The sequence below is a fragment of the Pleurodeles waltl genome, chromosome 10 (assembly GCF_031143425.1).
Source record: "Pleurodeles waltl isolate 20211129_DDA chromosome 10, aPleWal1.hap1.20221129, whole genome shotgun sequence".
NCBI lineage: Eukaryota > Metazoa > Chordata > Amphibia > Caudata > Salamandridae > Pleurodeles > Pleurodeles waltl.
In genome coordinates this window covers 630,617,239-630,641,457 of record NC_090449.1, presented here as the reverse complement: position 1 = coordinate 630,641,457, position 24,219 = coordinate 630,617,239, and the positions used below count along the sequence as shown (strand labels likewise).

General features: G+C 47.6%; 1 protein-coding gene across 3 annotated transcripts in view; it reads right to left on the bottom strand.

Moving 5' to 3' along the window:
• ACTR3B (actin related protein 3B) overlaps window positions 1-24,219 on the bottom strand; it is a 578,551-nt gene that overhangs the window by 458,697 nt on the left and 95,635 nt on the right. For all 3 annotated transcript variants that reach the window (XM_069211126.1, XM_069211127.1, XM_069211128.1), the window contains exon 4: window positions 22,013-22,123. In XM_069211126.1, coding sequence (XP_069067227.1) covers window positions 22,013-22,123 — 111 coding nt within the window. The remainder of the gene's footprint in view (window positions 1-22,012; window positions 22,124-24,219) is intronic.

Below are 24,219 nucleotides of genomic sequence, written 5' to 3'. Positions count from 1 at the left end.
TTTTTAACCAATTTTTATTATCTCTACATCAATTCAAGCAGTACAAAGACTGGATATCGCTTGGTTGTACATGAATTTCCAGTACCCAGGTGTATAATCTCAAGGGTCTCATCACATTACATTACATTAGGAGGTTCCAGGACTGCATCTTTGCTATGACTGATTTTAGAAGAAGTTCATAATTCATGGGGATAATACTCTCCATATTATGTCATTAGCATATGCACTAATTTTCAACTCAACACCATTAAATACTACAGGAGGGATCGAGCAATTTCTACGAAGGTAATGTAGGTAAGGTTCAATATAAAGTGCAAAAAGCAGAGGTGTGACCAAGCATCCTTGCTGAATGCCCTGAGAGACACTGAATAAGAAAGAAGGGTACCTGTCAAAAACAAGCCAAGCATTCGGCCTGCGATTAAGAGACCCAACTAAAGCAATAAACTGATTATCAATCCTGTATTCTGATAACACAGACCTGAAAAAAGGCCAAGACACTCTGTCAAAAGCCTTCTCAGCATCCAACAGAATCATACCGAGCCAATTTCGGGTATTCCTGGCCACATCAAAATGGCCATGGCTGCGCTAGTATGTGTCATTGTGTCACAACCAGGGATAAAACCACGTTGATGCTGTGAGACTAAGGTGTGGATTAAGAGTACTAAGCACCACCATGACCTTAGCAAATATCTTGGCACCTGAATTAATCAGCAAGATGGGTCGATAAAATCCCCTATCATCAGCCGGCTTCTAATACTTAAAAAACACACCTATGTTAGTGAGATTCCACGAAGCTGGGACCTCAGATCCCTTCTCAATGCTAGTGACCAATCCTAGAAAAAAAGGAAGTAAAGTATGTTGAAATGTTTTACAGAATTCCAATGGAATGGCATCCTCCATCCTTCCATCCCAGTTGGTAAAGCCCTGATAGCATTTTTGATTTCCTGAACAGTTGTACCTTCTACCAAATCTTTACTTTAAGTAGAATCCAAGGAAGGATGGCCTGCCCCCTGAATATATCCATTCACTACAGGTTGCTCAAGAGATAATGGATAGCCATAGAGTTCCTTATAAAAGTCTGAAAACTGTTCCATGATAGTGAGGCTATCATAATGAAGAGTACCATCATTGCCTTTGACACTTTTGATTAGATTTCTATTCCTCTTCTCCATAATCTACTGGGCCACAACCTTTCCAATGCTTTCCCCATACTCATATTGTACAGTCACAGAACATATATGAATCTCATTCAGAGTTTTATTCCTAATTGCCTGAGAATGTTGGTATTTGTCCTCAGAGAGCTGAGCTCCCAATTGAGTAGTCTCAACCCTCTGCAAGTGATCCCTCTGCCAAATGCACTGAAAGGTAATACCACGTACAAAAGCCTTCATTATAACCCATATAATATGTGGGGCAGCCAAGTTGGTGTTACTAAGAATAAATTAATTTAAGGAACCCTGCATCCACTGGATGTAAGAGTGATTAGTAAGTAGAGATCTTGGAAATTAAAAAGCCAGCCCTGCCTTAAGGACACTTGGAAGTCACAAATCTAATATGACCGGGTTGTGATCTGATGTAATCTTGGGGCAAACATCCATAGTAGCATATTCCATCAGCCACCAGCTAATAAACACCAAGTCAATCCATGAGTAATGTCATTGTGTCGCAGAGAAGAAAGGATACCCAGGGACCTTAGGATAGAAAGTATGCCAAAGATCAACCAGCCCATGAACTTGCACCAAATCTTGAATAGCAACCTTAGTTCTAGCCATTTGAGGATGAGCCACCAAATTTAGTAGTGTTGATGGCATAGCTCATGATGCAATTAAAGTCCTCAAGGAGCACTAGCTTCTCAGGCCTTTATGACAATTCTAAATTCAGCCAATCAAATAGAGCAGGCTCATCAATATAGATGGCAGCTACTGTAAACTGCCTCACCAAGATATCTAGCAATAGCCCACCTGCCCTTAGAATCAGAAGCTGTTCTCTGAGCTGTATAGTCCAACCTTTTAGAACAGAGAATCACCATCCCTGTATGGAGATGAATTGACCAGTACAAATGACAAGGTCAAACCCCAGCTGCTTAAACAATGACCAGTCCTTGTATGCCAAATGAGTCTCAGTAAGGTATACAATATGTGGTTTATATAACAGAATCTCTTCTTTAACCACTCGTCGCTTAAGAGGGCGATTGAGGCCTAAAAGTTTCCTACACATAATCCTTAGATGTGATATGTCAGCAAATTAAACCCACAGGACCAAATACTCTGATCTGATGCATGTGTACTATATAGAAACATACTCATGACTGCAACAACAATTTTCACTAGCTCCACCCATGCCACACCACTCACCCCTCTGCCCACCCGTTCCAGAGCCCCAAAAGCCAAAAACTTTACAAACAAGCAAGAGCAAAAACAAACCCACCCCTGCCCTAGGTAAAACACATCCCATCCTCAAGCTATAAGGACCCTCAGACAGCCATAGTGTAACACCCAACCACCTACCCCATCCCAAAACACCATGCCCTACTGTGAATAGACACAAATATGACAGTCAGCAATTGACTGATAAAGCATAATCGCTACAGCCAAGACTGATAACAAAAATATCCTAAACAAGCCATTATCAAATATTCAAATACATAAAACAACAAACAGTTACTTACCAATTAGTTCTTACCCTCCTTATTCTGTAGCATCAAGTTCTGTGTGAAAAAATTGAACACTGCCATTCCTGAGAATCTTCAGTCGAGCAGTCTCTTGTGCAAACACCTGAGCACCAACCGCCTCTATGGGATCAATTAACTGACTCAGTTCCCAATGGCTCTCCATTGTAGACAAGCAAAAATGTGAACAAACATAGAAAGATACTAAATCCACGGTAATAGGGACTGCCGGCCGAGCATTTGAAAATATTGCCAGTTGAAGCAAGAAATTGCCAATATAAATCAAAAAGGGTCGGGAATGTGCACTGTCTGTCTTGCTATTGCCCCTCTGTATTGGGAAACAAAGGGTCCTTTGTATTTGTAAATCCACATCCCAGTCCGACAGTTCAGGAAAAGCCTTGCCAAACTGTTGAATTATAAATTGATAAGGATCATGCCCTTCTCTGCCCTCCGGAATTTCAAACACTCATAAGTTGTTCCATCTCTGGTGGTTCTTTAAATCTTTGATCTTAGCTTGTAGCTATGAGAGACTGCCCTCATGAGCTCAAATTTACTGAGCCGAGGAGGATGCTATTTCTTCTGTGTTGACCACTCACTGTTCGAGATCCAAAACTTGTATTATGAGAGCACAGACTTTATCAGTCATTTCAAAAACCAACTGCTGAAGCTATCCACTATCGCTCCTCACCTTAGCCTAGTGTTGTTGCGCCTCCCCTCGCTGCACCTGTATTAGTTGGATAATTGTGGCCAGGGTTTGTTGTAAAGCAGAGGAGTTAGCAGTTATAGAGATCCCACCGTCCACATCTGACATAAAGGCTGACATCCTAGCTTGTCAGAAGGCAGTGTAAGCTGAAGTACGCTAGGTTTACATCCGCCACTTGACTGGAAGGAACTATCCTCCAGCATATCAGCAACCAAACCTGCAGAGTTATAGCCTTGTGCCTGGGTACAGCTTGGATGAGATGAGATGAGGCATTATCAGGCATACTGACCCCTTCCTCCAAGGTCTGACACTTATTCAAAAGATAGTCACTAGGGGCTTCAGAATATTTACAGTTTGGCTTCGCCTTGACCCACCGCTGTAAAGGACAAGCGTTGAGAACTGCTGCCCAAGTTTTGGCGGGGAAAAAGATGGCAGCGGGTTGACTCACCGTGTGTGTGCTTCTCTCCTGCCCCGATCTCCCGGCTCCCTGTTGCTGCTACAATGCTGCTGTCATCCCCATAGCTACTGTTCTGACTGACTGACTGATATAACGTCCTCACTCTGCCTTTCCTGTATGTGGCAAGCGGTGGCCAGATTGCCAGAGACACTGGAGATATAGTAATCTCATAGCGGTAATAACTTAGTGGCAGTGCAAGCAATAATACAGCTAGAAGGGCAAGTTTCAGCTTTGAATCAGGTGTCAAGCACCTCCACAGTAGCTTCACTAGAGTGGCTGATGCGCCTCTGTTACCAGTGGCTGGTGCAGGTCACTGCTCAATGTTATACCCATGGCTATCTTTTCAGCGGCTGCAGGTCAATCCCCATTCCCCGCATCCCATTAAGATCGCCAGTGCCCACAGGGGGAAGGCCCCCCACCTAACAGGCAACACGGCTCGCTTTGGCAGCATCTCACAGCAGCAACCTCCAGCTTTGGTTTTGACACCCTGATCGACAAACCTGTGGGAGAGGTTGTGGGCCTCTGGCACTGCTTCTTCTTTGCTCACGATGGAGCCCAGGGGAGAATCATCATCTCCATCATCCCTTCCTGCCTTATGGTCTCTGGTTGGGGTTATGCCGCTTGAAGCACTTAATGAGGCGCTCCGTGAAATGGTAATTTCTTCTCCTGCAGTTCCTACTTCCCCGTCAGCTCTCACCACATCTTCCAGCTTAGCTGTCAGTCAATCGCTGATGTGCTGCAACAATGTATCTTCAAAGGGGGAAGGTGCCACGAGGACACCGCTCAAAGGTAACATTGCTACTTCTTTGATTACTGACAGTATGCTGCCCTCTTTTTTCTTTGCTCCTGATGCCGATGCTCTTGCTCATGTTCTTGTCAAGGAGAGTTAATTAGGCGCAGCAGATGAAGCTATAGATCCAACATAGGGATTTCATGACTGCAAAGCAATGACAATAATGGAGGAGCCCCTATCCAATGTAGAAGTTGCTCTTTCCTCAGTGACCTTGACTAATGATAATGATCCACATCAGGAAGAAGGATAGCTGGGTCCACCTAACAATAGTAATCATGTTACTGAATGCTGCCTTACTGAGCCAAGCAGTTTTGTGCCATTACCCCAGACATCCTATCCCGCTGTATTTAAGGATTCTTCCAATTTGAGAGCCTCAGGGGGTATTAAGGGGGCCAAGGCTAAAAATAACAGTCAGCTAATGGAGTCATGCACCTGCATTGCCAGACCCAGTAGCGGGAACAGAAAGAGGAGTCAGGTTAGTTTGAGAAGGAATTTGTGCCACATCTTACATCTATCCTGGCAGCAGGATTTTGTCATGACCAGTGAATTGGAAGGTGATAAGATAATGGCCAAACCAAACAGTGGGGTGAACCTTGTGATCTAAAGAGCAAGTAGGGGATGCAAAAGTTAAGCTTAACATATGACCAACAGAGTGGTTTGGTTCTTTGCCCCATTATTTTAACTCCAAGGACCTAAAACTGGACAAACATTTGTCATATTGCCAGTCCAAGTGATAATCTGCATACAGGATGAAGACACCAAGAACTAGCAAGCTAGGATATAGAACAACAGGTTCATTATTACGGTCAAGGAACTCTTCAGATCAGTCTATTCCCATATCAGGCAGGCATTGGGAAGTAGTATCTGTTGTAATGTTATTAGAATGTGTTCCTTGACACAATCCTATAGTTGGTTCCCTTCACTGAATCCTGCTTCTGAGATTCTGGAGAGACTGGCTTGTGGGTGGGGAGTGCAATATTTCAGGACATACGTCTTGGGCTCAGAGTCTGAGCTGTGTATGGATCACAACGCATTGATAAAGTTGTTTTCAAAACAAGGGGTGAAGAGAGCAACACCTTACATTGCAAAAAATATATTTTGCCTACAGGAAAACTCCCTCAACAACAAGTGAGTGCCTGGTATAAGAAATAAAAATGCAGATTGTTTGTCCAGACTGCTTTTAAAGGCACAGAACCCTGTGCATGATGATGAATGGTGTAAGGAAATGCCTCCTTGGCATGGTTACCCCCTGACTTTTTGCCTTTGCTAATGCCAAGTTATGATTTGAAAGTGTGCTGGGACCCTGCTAACCAGGCCCCAGCACCAGTGTTCTTTCCCTAAACTGAACCTTTGTCTCCACAATTGGCACAACCCCGGCACCCAGGTAAGTCCCTTGTAACTGGTACCCCTAGTACCAAGGGCCCTGATTCCAGGGAAGGTCTCTAAGGGCTGCAGCATGTCTTATGCCACCCTGGGGACCACTCACTCAGCACATACACACTGCTTGCCAGCTTGTGTGTGCTGGTGGGGAGAAAATGACTAAGTCGATATGGCACTCCCCTCACAGTGCCATGCCAACCTCACACTGCCTATGGCATAGATAAGTCACACCTCTAGCAGGCCTTACAGCCCTAAGGCAGGGTGCACTATACCACAGGTGAGGGCGTAGGTGCATGAGCACTATGCCCCTACAGTGTCTAAACAAAACCTTAGACATTGTAAGTGCAGGGTAGCCATAAGAGTATATGGTCTGGGAGTCTGTCAAACACGAACTCCACAGCACCATAATGGCTACACTGAAAACTGTGAAGTTTGGTATCAAACTTCTCAGCACAATAAATGCACACTGATGCCAGTGTGCACTTTATTGTAAAAATACACCCAGAGGGCATCTTAGAGATGCCCCTGAAAACATACCCAACTCCAGTGTGGGCTGACTAGTTTTTGCCAGCCTGCCACACACCAGACATGTTGCTGACCACATGGGGAGAGTGCCTTTGTCACTCTGTGGCTAGGAACAAAGCCTGTACTGGGTGGAGGTGATTCTCACCTCTCCCTGCAGGAACTGTAACACCTAGTGGTGAGCAACAAAGGCTCACCCCCTTTGTTACAGTGCCACAGGTCATCCCAGCCAGTGGAGATGCCCGCCCCTCTGGCCACTGCCCCCACTTTTGGCGGCAATGCTGGAGGAGATAATGAGAAAAACAAGGAGGAGTCACCCCCCAGTGAGGACAGCCCCTAAGGTGTCCTGAGCTGAGGTGACTCTTACTTTTAGAAATCCTCCATCTTGTAGATGGAGGATTCCCCCAATAGGATTTGGGATGTGCCCCCCTCCCCACAGGGAAGAGGCACAAATAGGGTGTAGCCACCCTCAGGGCCAGTAGCCATTGGCTACTGCCCTCCCAGACCTAAACACACCCCTAAATTGAGTATTTAGGGGCTCCCAGAACTGAGGAAGACAGATTCCTGCAACCTAAAGAAGAAGAAGGACTGCTGACCTGAAGCCCTGCAGTGAAAACGGAGACGACAACTGATTTGGCCCCAGTCCCACCGGCCTGTCTCCCTACTTCGAAGAAAACTGCAACAGCGACGCATCCCACAGGGTCCAGCGACCTCTGAAGCCTCAGAGGACTACCCTGCATCTAAAGGACCAAGAAGCTCCCGAGAACAGCGGCCCTGTTCAAGAAACTGCAACTTTTGGAAACAAAGAAGCAACTTTTAAAGACCACACGTTTCCCGCCGGAAGCGTGAGACTTTCCACTCTGCACCCGACGCCCCCGGCTCGACCTGCGGAAAACTAACACTACAGGGAGGACTCCCCGGCGACTGCGAGCCCGTGAGTAGCCAGAGTTGACCCCCCTGAGACCCCACAGGGACGCCTGCAGAGGAAATCCAGAGGATCCCCCTGACCGCGACTGCCTGCTTCAAGGAACCGGACGCCTGGAAACCACACTGCACCCTCAGCCCTCAGGACCTGAAGGAACCGAACTCCAGTGCAGGAGAGACCCCCAGACGACCCTCTGCCTAGCCCAGGTGGTGGCTACCCTGAGGAGCCCCCCCCGTGCCTGCCTGCATCATTGAAGAGACCCCTGGGTCTCCCCATTGATTCCTATTGAAAACCCGACGCCTGTTTGCACTCTGCACCTGGCCGCCCCTGTGCCGCTGAGGGTATACTTTCTGTGCCTGCTTGTGTCCCCCCCGGTGCCCTACAAAACCCCCCTGGTCTGCCCTTCGAAGACGCGGGTACTTACCTTCTGGCAGACTGGAACTGGGGCACCCCTATTTCCATTGAAGCCTATGGGGGTTATTCTAACTTTGGAGGAAGTGTTAATCCGTCCCAAAAGTGACGGAAAAGTGACGGATTTACCACCAGCCGTATTACGAGTCCATTATATCCTATGGAACTCGTAATACGGCTGGTGGTATATCCGTCACTTTACCGTCACTTTTGGGACGGATTAACACTCCTCCAAAGTTAGAATAACCCCCTATGTGTTTTGGGCACCACTTTGACATCTGCACCTGACCGGCCCTGAGCTGCTGGTGTGGTAACTTTGGGGTTGCCTTGAACCCCCCAACGGTGGGCTACCTTGGACCCATCTTTGAACCCTGTAAGTGTTTTACTTACCTGTGAACTTAACATTTACTTACCTCCCCCAGGAACTGTTGATTTTTGCACTGTGTCCACTTTTAAAATAGCTTATTGCCATTTTTGTCACAACTGTACATGCTATTGTGATTATTCAAAGTTCCTAGAATACCTGAGTGAAATACCTTTCATTTAAAGTATTGTTTGTAAATCTTAAACCTGTGGTTCTTAAAATAAACTAAGAAAATATATTTTTCTATATAAAAACCTATTGGCCTGGAATTGTCTTTGAGTGTGTGTTCCTCATTTATTGCCTGTGTGTGTACAACAAGTGCTTAACACTACCCTCTGATAAGCCTACTGCTCGACTACACTACCACAAAATAGAGCATTAGAATTATTTCTTATGTATATACAGAGCCAACTTCCTACATTGGTGGATCAGCAGTGGGGTACAAGACTTTGCATTTGCTGGACTACTCAGCCAATACCTGATCACACGACTAAATTCCAGAAATTGTCATTAGAAACTGATTTTTGAAATTTTAGCTATTTTTCTAAATTTTTAAAAGTCCTGCTAGGGCCTTGTGATAGTCCCTGTTAGCGTTTCTTTTAGAGTTTAAAAGTTTTGTAAAAGTTTGGATTAAGTTCTAGAGATAGTTTTAGATTCTTAAAAAGTATCCCAACTTTTAGAGAAATAATGTCTACTGCAGAAGAGATGGTGGTGGAGCTCAACCTCACCCCTTACCTGCATCTTAGGATGTCAGAGTTAAGGACTCTCTGCAGAATCAAGAAACTAAAAACTGAATCAAACCCTACCAAAGTACAGCTCCAGGAGCTCTTGGCAGAGTTTGCTAGAGACAACCCCTCTGAAGATACCCTTACAGAGGGGGATGCTAGTGATGTGGAGGAGAATTTCCCACCTCCAGTCCTAGTTAGGGAGACCAGGGTTCCTTCAACCCTGACTCCACAAGTGATAGTCAGAGGTGCTGCTTCTCCCACAGGGGAGTCCATCAACTCTGAAAGCATTGAGGGCAGCATCAATGAAGATGACCTCCTGTTAGCCAGGATGGCCAAAAGATTGGCTTTGGAGAGACAGCTCCTACCCATAGAAAGGGAAAGACAAGAGATGGGCTTAGCTCCCATCAATGGTGGCAGCAACTTAAATAGGGTCAGAGGTACTCCTGACATGCTAAAAATCCCCAAAGGGATTGTAACAAAATATGAAGATGGTGATGACATCACCAAATGGTTCACAGCTTTTGAGAGGGCTTGTGCAACCAGAAACTGTAAACAAATCTCACTGGGTTGCTCTCCTTTGGGAAATGTTCACTAGAAAGCATAGGGATAGACTCCTCACACTCTCTGGAAAAGATGCAGAATCCTATGACCTCATGAAGGCTACCCTGATTGAGGGTTTAGGATTATCAACTGAGGAGTACAGGATTAGGTTCAGGGGGGCTCAAAAATCCTCGAGCCAGACCTGGGTTGATTTTGTTGACATCTCAGTCAAAACACTGGATGGTTGGATTAATGGCGGTGGTGTAAATGATTCTGATGGAATGTACAATCTGTTTATGAAAGAACACCTTTTAAGTAATTGTTTCAATGATAAACTGCATCAGCATCTGGTAGACCTAGGTCCAATTTCTCCCCAAGAATTGGGAAAGAAGGCAGACCATTGGGTCAAGACTAGGGTGACCAAGACTTCCACAGGGGGTGACCAAAAGAAAGGGGTCACAAAGACTCCCCAGGGGAAGAGTGTTGAGACATCCAAGGGTAAAAGTAAAGAGTCTTCTACAGGGCCCCAAAAACCTGTTCAGGAGGGACGGTCCAAAGCCTCTTCACAATCCAATTTTGGGTACAAGGGTAAAAACTTTGATCCCAAAAAGGCCTGGTGTCGTAGCTGTAATCAGCAGGGACACCAAACTGGAGACAAGGCCTGTCCCAAGAAAGTTCCACTTCTACTACTACTCCAGTTAGCACTGGAATAGCCAGTCTCCAGGTGGGATCAACAGTGTGCCCAGAGCAAATCAGGGTTCACACTGAAACTACAGTAGTTTCTGAGGGTGGGGTGAACTTAGCCACATTGGCTGCCTGGCCCCCTAATATGCAAAAATACAGGCAGCAACTCTTAATTAATGGGACTAGTGTAGAAGCCCTGAGGGATACAGGTGCCAGTGTCACAATGGTGACAGACAAACTGGTTTCCCCAGGACAATACCTGGCTGGACAAACGTATCCAGTCACCCAACACTGACAATCAGACTAAAGTACTTCCCATGGCTATGGTAACTTTAGAATGGGGAGGGGTCACTGGCCTGAAACAGGTGGTAGTCTCCTCTGCTATCCCAGTAGACTGTTTGCTTGGAAATGACTCGGAGTCCTCAGCATGGGCTAAGGTAGAACTCAAAACCCATGCAGCCATGCTGGGTATCCCTGAACTGGTGTGTGTCAAGACAAGGGCACAGTGCAAGGCTCAGGGTGAAAAAGAGGTGTTGGAGCCTGGAAGAATGGCCCAACCCTCCAAGAGAAAAGGAAAGAGGACTGGGGAACCAGCTTCAATACAGCAAAAGAAAAAGAACCTCTCTTCCCAGGAAGAAGTTCTGCCCTATGAGGGAACTGAGCCCATGGAGTTGGAACCTTATCAGGTTGAACTCTTAGGCCCAGGGGGACCCACAAGGGAACAGCTGTGTAAGGGGCAAGAAACCTGTCCCTCTCTTGAAGGCCTTAGGCAGCAAGCTGCTGAAGAGACCAAAGGAAAAATCAGTGGAACACATAGGGTCTATTGGGAAGATGGACTCCTTTACACTGAGGCAAGAGATCCCAAACCTGGTGCAACTAGGAGAGTGGTAGTGCCTCAGGAGTTTAGAGAGTTCATCCTGACCTTAGCCCATGATATTCCACTTGCTGGGCATTTGGGGCAAACCAAGACTTGGGAGAGGTTAGTCAACCATTTCTATTGGCCCAACATGTCCCAGAAAGTAAAGGAGTTTTGTGCCTCCTGTACCACCTGTCAAGCCAGTGGTAAGACAGGTGGCCATCCAAAGGCCCCCCTCATTCCACTTCCAGTGGTGGGGGTCCCCTTTGAAAGAGTGGGATTGGTCATAGTGGGTCCACTTGAACCTCCCACAGCCTCAGGGAATCAGTATATCCTAGTTGTAGTGGATCATGCTACTATGTACCCTGAAGCAATTCCCCTTAGGTCCACTACTGCCCCTGCAGTAGCCAAAGCACTCATTGGTATCTTTACCAGAGTGGGATTTCCTAAGGAGGTGGTTTCTGACAGAGATGCCAACTTCATGTCAGCATACCTTAAACACATGTGGAATGAGTGTGGGGTGACTTACAAATTCAACATACCATCCACAAACCAATGGTCTTGTTGAAAGGTTTAACAAGACATTGAAGGGCATGATCATGGGGCTCCCTGAAAAGCTCAAAAGGAGATGGGATGTCCTCTTGCCATGTCTGCTTTTCGCCTACAGGGAGGTGCCTCAGAAGGGAGTAGGGTTTTCCCCCTTTGAACTTCTGCTTGGCCATCCTGTAAGGGGACCACTAGCTCTTGTGAAAGAAGGCTGGGAGAGACCTCTTCATGAGCCAAAGCAAGATATAGTGGACTATGTACTAGCCCTACGTTCCAGGATGGCAGAGTACATGGAAAAGGCAGGTAAAAACCTTGAGGCCAGCCAACAACTCCAGAAGATGTGGTATGACCGAAAGGCTGCTATGGTTGAGTTTCAGCCAGGGCAGAAAGTCTGGGTCTGGCTTCTGGAGCCTGTGGCTTCCAGGGCACTTCAGGACAGATGGAGTGGCCCTTACCCAGTGCTAGGGAGAAAGAGTCAGGTCACCTACCTGGTAGACCTAGGCACTAGCAGGACCCCCAAAAGGGTGATCCATATGAACCGCCTCAAACTCTTTCATGACAGGGCAGATGTAAACATGTTAATGGTTACAGATGAGGACCAGGAAGCTGAGAGTGAACCTCTCCCTGATCTCCTCTCCACTGACCCTAAAGATGGCTCAGTAGATGGAGTGATCTATTCAGACACCCTCTCTGGCCAACAGCAAGCTGACTGTAGGAAAGTCTTACAACAGTTTGCTGAGCTCTTTTCCCTAACCCCTGGTCAGACACACCTGTGTACCCATGATGTGGACACAGGAGACAGCATGCCTGTCAAAAACAACATTTTTAGACAGTCTGACCAAGTTAAGGAAAGCATCAAAGTGGAAGGCCACAAGATGCTGGAATTGGGAGTCATTGAGCACTCTGACAGCCCCTGGGCTGGCCAGTGGTCTTAGTCCCCAAACCTCACACCAAAGATGGCAAGAGAGAGATGAGGTTTTGTGTGGACTACAGAGAACTTAATTCTGTCACCAAGACAGATGCCCATCCCATTCCAAGGGCAGATGAGTTAATTGATAAATTGGGTGCTGCCAAATACCTGAGTACCTTTGACTTGACAGCAGGGTACTGGCAAATAAAAATGGCACCAGCAGCAAAAGAAAAGACAGCATTCTCTACACCTGCTGGGCACTGTCAGTTTACTGTGATGCCCTTTGGCTTAAAGAATGCCCCTGCCACCTTCCAAAGGTTGGTGAATCAAGTCCTTGCTGGCTTGGAGTCCTTTAATGCAGCTTATCTTGACGATATTGCTGTCTTTAGCTCCAGCTGGCAGGATCACCTGGTCCACCTGAAGAAGGTTTTGCAGGCCCTGCAAGCAGCAGGCCTCTCTATCAAGGCATCCAAATCTCATATAGGGCAGGGTACTGTGGTTTACTTGGGACACCTTGTAGGTGGAGGCCAAGTTCAGCCACTCCAACCCACGATCCAGACTATTCTGGACTGGGTAGCTCCAAAAACCCAGACTCAAGTCAGGGCATTCCTTGGCTTGACTGGTTACTACAGGAGGTTTGTGAAGGGATATGGATCCATAGTGACACCACTCACAGAACTTACCTCTAAGAAAATGCCCAAGAAGGTAAACTGGACTATAGAATGCCAACAGGCCTTTGACACCCTGAAACAAGCTATGTGCACAGCACCAGTTCTCAAATCTCCACATTACTCCAAGCAGTTAATTGTGCAGACTGATGCATCTGAACATGGGATAGGGGCAGTTCTATCCCAAACAAATGATGATGGCCTTGACCAGCCTGTTGCTTTCATTAGCAGGAGGTTACTCCCCAGGGAGCAGCATTGGAGTGCCATTGAAAGGGAGGCCTTTGCTGTGGTTTGGTCCCTGAAGAAGCTGAGACCATACCTCTTTGGTACTCACTTTGTAGTTCAAACTGACCACAGACCTCTCAGATGGCTAATGCAAATGAAAGGTGAAAATCCAAAACTATTGAGGTGGTCCATCTCCCTACAGGGAACAGACTTTATAGTGGAACACAGACCTGAGACTGCCCATGCCAATGCAGATGGCCTTTCCAGGTTCTTCCACTTAGAAAATGAAGACTCTCTTGGGAAAGGTTAGTCTCATCCTCTTCGTTTGGGGTGGAGTTGTGTAAGGAAATGCCTCCTTGGCATGGTTACCCCCTGACTTTTTGCCTTTGGTGATGCCAAGTTATGATTTGAAAGTGTGCTGGGGCCCTGCTAACCAGGCGCCAGCACCAGTGTTCTTTCCCTAAACTGTACCTTTGTCTCCACAATTGGCACAACCCTGGCACCCAGGTAAGTCCCTTGTAACTGGTACCCCTGGTACCAAGGGTGCTGATGCCAGGGAAGATCTCTAAGGACTGCAGCATGTCTTATGCCACCCTGGGGACCCCTCACTCAGCACATACACACTGTGTGTGCTGGTGGGGAGAAAATGACTAAGTCGACATGGCACTCCCCTCACAGTGCCATGCCAACCTCACACTGCCTATGGCATAGATAAGTCACACCTCTAGCAGGCCTTACAGCCCTAAGGCAGGGTGCACTATACCACAGGTGAGGGCATAGGTGCATGAGCACTATGCCCCTACAGTGTCTAAACAAAACCTTAGACATTGTAAGTGCAGGTTAGCCATAAGAGTATATGGTCTGGGAGTCTGTCAAACACGAACTCCACAGCACCATAATGGCTACACTGAAAACTGTGAAGTTTGGTATCAAACTTTTCAGCACAATAAATGCACACTGATGCCAGTGTGTACTTTATTGCAAAAATACACCCAGAGGGCATCTTAGAGATGCCCCCTGAAAACATACCCGACTCCAGTGTGGGCTGACTAGTTTTTGTCAGCCTGCCACACACCAGACATGTTGCTGGCCACATGGGGAGAGTGCCTTTGTCAATCTGTGGCCAGAAACAAAGCCTGTACTGGGTGGAGGTGCTTCTCACCTCCCCCTGCAGGAACTGTAACACCTGGTGGTGAGCCTCAAAGGCTCACCCCCTTTGTTACAGCGCCACAGGGCATCCCAGCCAGTGGAGATGCCCGCCCCTCCGGCCACAGCCCCCACTTTTGGCGGCAAGGCTGGAGGAGATAAGGAGAAAAACAAGGAGGAGTCACCCCCCAGTCAGGACAGCCCCTAAGGTGTCCTGAGCTGAGGTGACTCTTACTTCTAGAAATCCTCCATCTTGTAGATGGAGGATTCCCCCAATAGGATTTGGGATGTGCCCCCCTCCCCACAGGGAGGAGGCACAAAGAGGGTGTAGCCACCCTCAGGGCCAGTAGCCATTGGCTACTGCCCTCTCAGACCAAAACATACCCCTAAATTGAGTATTTAGGGACTTCCAGAACCGAGGAAGACAGATTCCTGCAACCTAAAGAAGAAGAAGGACTGCTGACCTGAAGCCCTGCGGTGAAGACGGAGACAACTGATTTGGCCCCAGTCCCACCGGCCTGTCTCCCTACTTCGAAGAAAACTGCAACAGTGACGCATCCCACAGGGTCCAGCGACCTCTGAGGCCTCAGAGGACTACCCTGAATCTAAAGGACCAAGAAGCTCCCGAGAACAGCGGCCCTGTTCAAGAAACTGCAACTTTTGGAAACAAAGAAGCAACTTATAAAGACCACACGTTTCCCGCCGGAAGCATGAGACTTTCCACTCTGCACCCGACGCCCCCGGCTCGACCTGCGGAAAACTAACACTACAGGGATGACTCCCCAGCGACTGGGAGCCCGTGAGTAGCCAGAGTTGAGCCCCCTGAGCCCCCACAGCGACGCCTACAGAGGAAATCCAGAGGCTCCCCCTGACCGCGACTGCCTGCTTCAAGGAACCCGATGCCTGGAAACCACACTGCACCCGCAGCCCTCAGGACCTGAAGGAACCGGACTCCAGTGCAGGAGCGACCCCCAGGCAACCCTCTGCCTAGCCCAGGTGGTGGCTACCCCGAGGAGCCTCCCCTGTTCCTGCCTGCATCGTTGAAGAGACCCCCGGGTCTCCCAATTGATTCCTATTGAAAACCCGACGCCTGTTTGCACTCTGCACCCGGCCGCCCCTGTGCCGCTGAGGGTGTACTTTCTGTGCCTGCTTGTGCCCCCCCCGGTGCCCTACAAAACCCCCCTGGTCTGCCCTCCGAAGACGCGGGTACTTACCTGCTGGCAGACTGGAACCGGGGCACCCCTATTTCCATGGAAGCCTATGTGTTTTGGGCACCACTTTGACCTCTGCACCTGACCGGCCCTGAGCTGCTGGTGTGGTAACTTTGGGGTTGCCTTGAACCCCCCAACGGTGGGCTACCTTGGACCCAACTTTGAACCCTGTAAGTGTTTTACTTGCCTGTGAACTTAACATTTACTTACCTCCCCCAGGAACTGTTGATTTTTGCAGTGTCCACTTTTAAAATAGCTTATTGCCATTTTTGGCAAAACTGTACATGCTATTGTGATTATTCAAAGTTCCTAGAATACCCGAGGCCAGACCCTGCGTCCAACCCCCCCTAACCACTCAACCCCACGCACAACCAAAGGCTGCGTGCAGTGGGAGCCGGCCTCCAGGCCTTTCTCTGGGTGTGAGAATAGGTGTAAGAGGGTGTCTCTGAGTGGGAGAGTCTGTGTCTGGGTGTGAGAGTGGTTGTGAGAGTGTCTGGGTGTGAGAGTAGATGTGAGAGGGTGTCTCTGGGTGTGAGCGTGGGTGTGAGCATGTCTCTGTGAGTTGGTGTGTGAGTCTCTGAGTGGGTCTGTGAGTGTGTGCATGAGTGTCTAAATGGGTCTGTGAGTGGGTGAGTGAGTGTCTGAGTAGGTCTGTGAGTGAGTGCATGAGTTTCTCAGTGCATCTGTAAGTAAGTGCATGAGTTTCTAAGTGGGCCTGTGAGTGAGTGCATGAGTCTATGAGTGGGTCTGTGAGTGGCTGCATGAATGTCTGAGAGGGTCTGCGAGTGCGGGTGTGAATGTCTGAGTGTATATGTGACTGGGTACATGAGTGTTTAAGTTGGTCTGTGAGTGGGTGCATGAGTGTCTGAGTGGGTCTGGGAGTGGGTGTGTTAGTCTCTGAGCGGGTCTGGGAGTGGTTGTGTAAATGTCTGAGTGGCTCTGTGAGTGTGTGCATGAGTGTGTGAGTGAGTGAGTGCGTCTGTGAGCGGGTGTGTGAGTGTCTATGTGGGTGTATCAGTAGCTGTGTGAGTGATTTGGCCACAAAGGAATCTCACCTACCCTTTTACCCAACAAGAGTCCACATACTACTAAGGTGGACAGTGCAGGGCCAAGCGGGCGGAGCTTCCAGGCGATTTGCATATTTGCATACTCGTAGCAACTTAAAGGGAGAAGCATGGACTCTGCTCTCACCAGGAGAGGACAAGAAAGGACCCACTCATCACATACAGATTGCACTCCAATAGATCAGCGATGTATTTGCCTCCACAAAGGATTTCAGATTGTTTTTCAATATAGAATAACTGAGTAAACACAATTAATAGAAGAGGGAGGCCACTTAGCCCCCCTGCCTGGGCTGATCTTGACCCCAGGGACTCTATCACCCTGGGTTCAGCCATCTCTTAATAGGGAAGGGGACACACAGCCCCTCTACCCAGTCCAATTCCATTACCCCCAGACCTGGCCATTAAACAATGGAGGGGGGCACATGTAACCCATCCCCAGGCTGATTTTGGCCCCACGGACCCCATCTCCTGAGGCTGGACCTTCATACAATAGGGGAGGGGGCCACGCAGCCTCCCTCCCTGTGCCAATTTCGGCACAGGAACCCCATCTCCCAGGGCCCAGCCTTGTCTCCTTGGTGCCCCCAGGGCACCCAGTGTGCAATGGGACCGCGGGGAGCCTCAAAGTCCCTGTGGTCTAAGCCGGCTGCCCTCCTTCTTTGGGAGCTGGCACTGCTGTTGCACACAGGAAGCTCCTAAACATGCAGCTCCCTGTGTGCAAGAGCAATCGTTTCATCTCTTTCCCTGCCCACAATTCTGTGGGCGGGGAAAGAGATGAAACTTCCGCTTCCAGAGGGCGGGAGCACTCTGACAGCTCTTGCCTGCTGGAAGCGCAGTGTTTGCTTTTGATTGTTGGAGTTGCCAGTTCCCACCAAGCAAAAGTAAACAGCTATGTCCCGGGGGTAGGTACCCGGGGGCTAAACAAAAAAAAAGAAAAGCGCAGGAGACTACACTTCTTTATTTTAAATCTTGGAAAAATCCAGCGATTTTTCTGAGATTTTTTTTAAAAAATTGCTTTCTAGCCCCGGTATGTCCCGGGGGGACCCCTAGACCAAGGCTATGGGTCAGGGTGACCCTACCCTGGCCCCTTTTATTTTTGTAAAATATTTTGAGGTGGGACTCGGCTAAAGCTGCCAATACTTCCTTGTTGAAGTGTTGGCTGCAAATCAGATACCAGCCCGGGGCTCAGAACCAGCAACTGAAAAATAAGGGAGGGGTGGGGCTGACCATGGGACGGGGAGGAGGGGTGAAGTGAGTGTGCCTAAGTGCGCATGCCAGTTTAGCCGGCTGTCTTAAGCCGACCAAACGGACATGTGCACTTAGGTTTCTCCAACCCGGCTGTATTGCACAGCTGGTTTGGAGAAAAAACACAGACTCCAACGCAGTGTCTGAGCTGCAGACCAAGCCACTCAGACCATTCCTGACGCTGCTCTCATGCTAGTTATAGCATGAGAGAAGCACAAGGATTGTGTGGGAAGCCTGTGCTGGAGTCCTGAGACACAAACACGATTCGGAGAGCTGCGAGGCAGGCAGCGGCGGCGGCAGAAAGGTAAGTGTTTTTTTTTATGTACTTTTTATTTTAGTGTTCCATGTCCCTCCCTGCCCCCCGCCGAGATTTGTGGCTGCCGCAACTGCAAAGTTATTAGCAAAACAAAAAATACTCTTCCTATGGAAACTAGGTCCTAACTATAACTACCTACTGTACTGGCGTCCCCAATAGGTAGCATACATACATATATATATATATATATATATATATATATATATATATATAAATTAAAAAGATCGGGCCATATATGTTTTATATATATATATATATATATATATATATATATATATATATATATATATAACACATATATGGCCCGATCTTTTTTAATTGTTCTGCACTTTCTTCATTCTCAAGCGTTCACACAATAAATTATAAAATTCATTACCACCCGACTGTGAAAGATCCTGCATTGTGTCACCGTGTCAGTATTGATGAAGTGTACACTGTGTGGAAGTATATATATATTTATTGCAATGTGAAATCATTTACATTTCTTAGACCGGGGTCCCTGGCTTCCAGTTAGGGCTCAACGGGGGGTCCCCAGATTCCAAGAACGATTCAATGAGGGTCCGTAAATTTAAGTAATAATTAAGTATGGGTCCACAGAAGTCAAAAGGTTAAGAACCACTGGTGCAGCATTTTATTTATTTTTTCTGAAAAAAACATGTTTACCGTCATATTAATGCGATTACCAAACAAACAGAGGGGCGCAATCACATTTCACTGACAGTGCATGGCTGGAACCAGGTTCTTACCTTAATAAGGTGTGAGTACAGGAGACAAAAGTTAATAGGGGACAGGTCACTAGGCCAACAATTCTATTCTCCAAATGCCCTATGCCCTGGCATTTCTCACAGATGAAGTAAATTCAGTCAGTGTGATAAAGAGCACTTTGTGAAGCTACCTTGGATTCTATTTACTAATGGCTATGGCGATCGTGGACGAGGGCGCAGGGGTGCGGGAGGAATACATTAATCCCCCCCCTAATAATGCTCCTTTTCCCAGGTTGTACCTCTGTACATGTACTTTTGTTAATTTACTCCTGTAGTAGATTTCAAAAAGTGCAAGTGAATTTTTGGGAATCCCAATAAAGTGGTACAAGAAACCCACAGAGGTGCCTAGGTTGTGACTAGGGCCCAGTGTAAACTGAAAACATGGTTCTACCAAATCAGTCTTCAACTGTTAATCTTCTGGTTGTGACGAGTCACTCTTAGTAATGGCTTGTAAAAAAAACATTACTTTGCAGAAGAGTTATGGTACACAGTTTCCTAAAACATGGATTGGTTAAGTTTAATTTGGCATTTAACATACAATTTTAGTATCCCACTCGACCTCGTTTTGTCCTTTATGCTGTGCACATATGCAGTGTTACAGCGCGTGGTGCAAGCAACGGCTATCAATTTAAGGCCCTAATTCGTGTGTGATAACTATCGCACACGATAAAATCCTACACAGCGGTGTTCAGTATTTACAATGTATGACAAGCCTTGCCTCTTACAGGTTTTCGCCTCGAAATAAGGCGTAACATGCTGATTTCCGTGCTTCCAGCGCATAAATCTGGATGTCTTGGTGTTTTCTGGGCATTTTTCCTTCGGTAAATGTGCCGAAAACGTCCTATCTAGGGGATCCTACTTTTATCGTACCTAGTAGTTACTGGGTGTGGTGGAATACATATAACCTGTAATGAGCAGCACTTCATAACGGCTTTCTGCAAGCTCGGTTTACTACCGTCACAGTCATTGAGGATAATGGTTCCCCGTAACCATGGGCAGAATGCCTCTGCCCATGAACGCCTCCGTGAGAAGGTGTCCCGGCTTCAACCCTGCAGTGCATAGTGTTACGTGTCGGCCTATGAAACAAATCACAGTAATTCACTTTATATGTACAAACATCTGTAGGGAAGCAAAACGACAGAAAATGTGCGCAAGATACTTAGATAATATTGCACGTGGCCGCACGCAGGGGGCACAAGCACCCTTGAAATGCGCTCTGTCTGCACAGCAACATTTCAAGGGGACCCCTGCACACTTGTTCTCTTTCAGCCTTTTCATGGCAGTGGAATTGCCATGAAAAGGCTGGCGGAGAACAAGGTTGTAATCAGGAGGGTGTGCTGAGTTCAGCACAGCCCTGGCTGATTACAACCAGCACTGCTTTCAGTCTGCCGAGATCTAGGATCTGGCGGGGACGGCAGTAGGTTGTCGGGTCTACACACCAACCTCGTAATGTGGTGGTCGAACCACCACAGCAGCAGCGGTCCGACCACCATCGCAAGTCTGGCGGTCCTAGGGCTGCCAAACTCCTAATGGGACCCACTGTCTGCTAACCATTTCTTTTTTTCAATGATGAGCTTCTGTACCCTGAAAACTAAGTCAGCCATTGCTATTTTCACAAAGTATTTAGGGCCAGATGTAGGTAGAAAGCAAATTGCGAGTTGCAATTTGCGAGTCCTTCCGACTCGCAAATTGCAACTCGCAATTTGCTATGCAGAAAGGTGTCTCAGACACCTTCTGCGACTCACTATGGGGTCGCAAAGACCCACCTCATTAATATTAATGAGGTGGGTCGCAGTTTGCGACCCCATAGCGAGTCTGGGCACTCACGGGGATGGTGGCCTGCTGGAGACAGCAGACCACCATGTCTGTGACTGCTTTTAAATAAAGCAGGTTTTTTTTTTCTATCTGCAGCCCGTTTTCCTTAAAGGAAAACGAGCTGCACATAGAAAAATTACCGAAACCTTTTGTTTCGTTTTTTTTTTCAGAGTAGGCAGTGGTCCACTGGACCACTGCCTGCTCTGAAAAAATAATTTTGTGATCATTCACAAAGGGGAAGGGGTCCCATGGGGACCCCTTCCCGGTTGCGAATGAGTTACCATCCACTTCAAGTGCGGTCGCAAATCAACTTACATCGCGGTGCGAGTCGCAAATAGGAAGGGAACACCCCTTCCTATTTGTGAGTCGGAAACACATTTTGCGAGTCGGTTCCGACTCGCAAAATGTGTTTCTGCATCGCGCGCGGGCATTAGCGCCTCGCAAACGGCGTTTTCCGCCGTTTGCAAGGCGCTAATGCCTTGCAACATCTGGCCCTTAGTCCCTATTGTGATGTACTGATGCTTTACGAAGGCAGAGTAAGTTGTATTTTTAGTGCTATATAAAACAAAAGTGAAGGTCTTAATCTCGATGACTTCCTCAAAACGTTATTGTAACCAAGTTGAGGAACCTGCGCATCCTCTCAGACACCGATCACCGTTCTTCTATAGTGCTCCATAAACCCAAATTAAAGCAGTGCTCAAATTCTCATCCCACCAACTACAATTGCTCAAAATAAGCTATGCTTTCATACCCACTGACCTCCTCTCTTCAGTAGTCAGAGCACTGGTAAACTAGGTTCAAACAGCTTCCACTGCAATGCAATCTTTCCTACCAAAACTACGGATTCCAAAAAAAACAAAGTAGTACTGTCCTTTTTTCCTGTGGAAGAACCTCCATCTACACATTTGTAACTCTCATAAACTCCCATCTAGTCTAAACCTAAATAATCTCCACTGGCTTGCTTCTCTTTATAAATCTCAATATTGCAAGTGCGTAAAAGCAATAAAGTTTGCAAGCATGCAGAATGTAAAAATAAAAAAAAGCTGCGGGCAGCCTACCATAAGCATTGCTCACCATTAAAAAGTAGTGATCTTCAGGTTCAGCTCGTAGGTATTTAAAAATGACATGTTCCATGAATTTTTCCATTAGGTCCCAGTCTTCAACAATTCCGTGTCTGATGGGCCACTGAAGCAAACACAGGAAAAATAAGATATGAATGTATAACCTAACCCAAAGCATGTTAAACCAAAAATGATGAAGTCGACAAATCATTACTACACAGTAGGTAATGGTTTTGTAGTAAAATGTGTGATTGACTGCATCTAAGTGGCTTAGTCAGTCAGCAAATTTCTTAATGTAGAACATTACTAAGACCCTCACACTTCCAATATGAACATCAAAATGGCAGAGCAAGAAGGGCTACGAGCTCCCTTTGCTCTAACGTTCCTTGAGCAACATACCAGAGACACAACAGAGAGAGAAATATTCAGATAGGGCTGAAAAAGAATTGTCACACATCAAGCAAGTATAATATAATACTTACAGTGACTTTATGACATTCCACAGGAACCTGCCTGTAAGGAAATGGCTCGCTGTTGCAATTACCCCCCACTTTTTGCCTGATACTGATGCTGACTTGACTGAGAAGTGTCCTGGGACCCTGCTAACCAGGCCCCAGCACCAGTGTTCTTTCACCTAAAATATACCATTGTTTCTACAATTGGCACACCCCTGGAACACAGATAAGTCCCTTGTAAAAGGTACCAGTGGTACCAAGGGCCCTGTGACCAGGGAAGGTCCCTAAGGGCTGCAGCATATGTTGTGCCACCCTAAGGGACCCCTCACCTAACACATGCACACTGCCATTGCAGATTGTGTGTGTTGGTGGGGAGAAAAAGGCAAAGTCGACATGGCATCCCCCCCAGGATGCCATGCACACAAAATACTGCCTGTGGCATAGGTAAGCCACCCCTCGAGCAGGCTTTACAGCCCTAAGGCAGGGTGCACTATACCACAGGTGAGGGCATAGCTGCATGAGCAATATGCCTCTACAGTGTCTAAGTCTATTCTCAGACATTGTAAGTACAGTTGTGGCCATATTAAGTATATGGTCTGGGGGTTTGTCAAAAACGAACACCACAGCTCCATAATGGCTACACTGAATAATGGGAAATCTGGTATCAAACTTCTCAGAATAATAAGCCCACACTGATGCCAGTGTTGGATTTATTAAAAAATGCACACAGAGGGCATCTTAGAGATGCCCCCTGTATTTTACCCAATTGTTCAGTGCAGGACTGACTGGTCTGTGCCAGCCTGCTGCTGAGAGACTAGTTTCTGACCCCATGTGGTGAGGGCCTTTGTGCTCTCTGAGGACAGAAACAAAAGCCTGCTCTGGGTGGAGGTGCTTCACACCTGCCCCTGCAGGAACTGTAACACCTAGCAGTGAGCCTCAAAGGCTCAGGCTTCGTGTTACAATGCCCCAGGGCACTCCAGCTAGTGGAGATGCCGGCCCCCTGGACACAGCCCCCACTTTTGGCGACAAGTCCAGGGGAGATAATGAGAAAAACAAGGAGGAGTCACCCACCAGTCAGGACAGCCCCTAAGGTGTCCTGAGCTGGGGTGACCCCTGCCTTTAGAAATCCTCCATCTTGATTTTGGAGGATTCCCCCAATAGGAATAGGGATGTGCCCCCCTCCCCTCAGGGAGGAGGCACAAAGAGGGTGTAGCCACCCTCAAGGACAGTAGCCATTGGCTACTGCCCTCCCAGACCTAAACACACCCCTAAATTCAGTATTTAGGGGCTCCCCAGAACCTAGGAAATCAGATTCCTGCAACCTGAAGATGAAGAAGGACTGCTGACCTGAAAGCCCTGCAGAGAAGACGGAGACACCAACTGCTTTGGCCCCAGCCCTACCGGCCTGTCTCCCCACTTCAAGAAAAACTGCAACAGCGATGCATCCCCCATGGTCCAGTGACCTCTGAAGCCTCAGAGGACTACCCTGCATCTAAAAGGACCAAGAACTCCAGAGGACAGCGGCCCTGTTCCAAAGAAACTGCAACTTTGCAACAAAGAAGCAACTTTTAAAGACCACACGTTTCCCGCCAGAAGCGTGAGACTTTCCACTCTGCACCAGACGCCCCCGGCTCGACCTGCGGAGAACCAACACTACAGGGAGGACTCCCTGGCGACTGCGACCCTGTGAGTAGCCAGAGTTGACCCCCCTGAGCCCCCCCAGCGATGCCTGCAGAGGGAATCCAGAGGCTCCCCCTGACCGCGA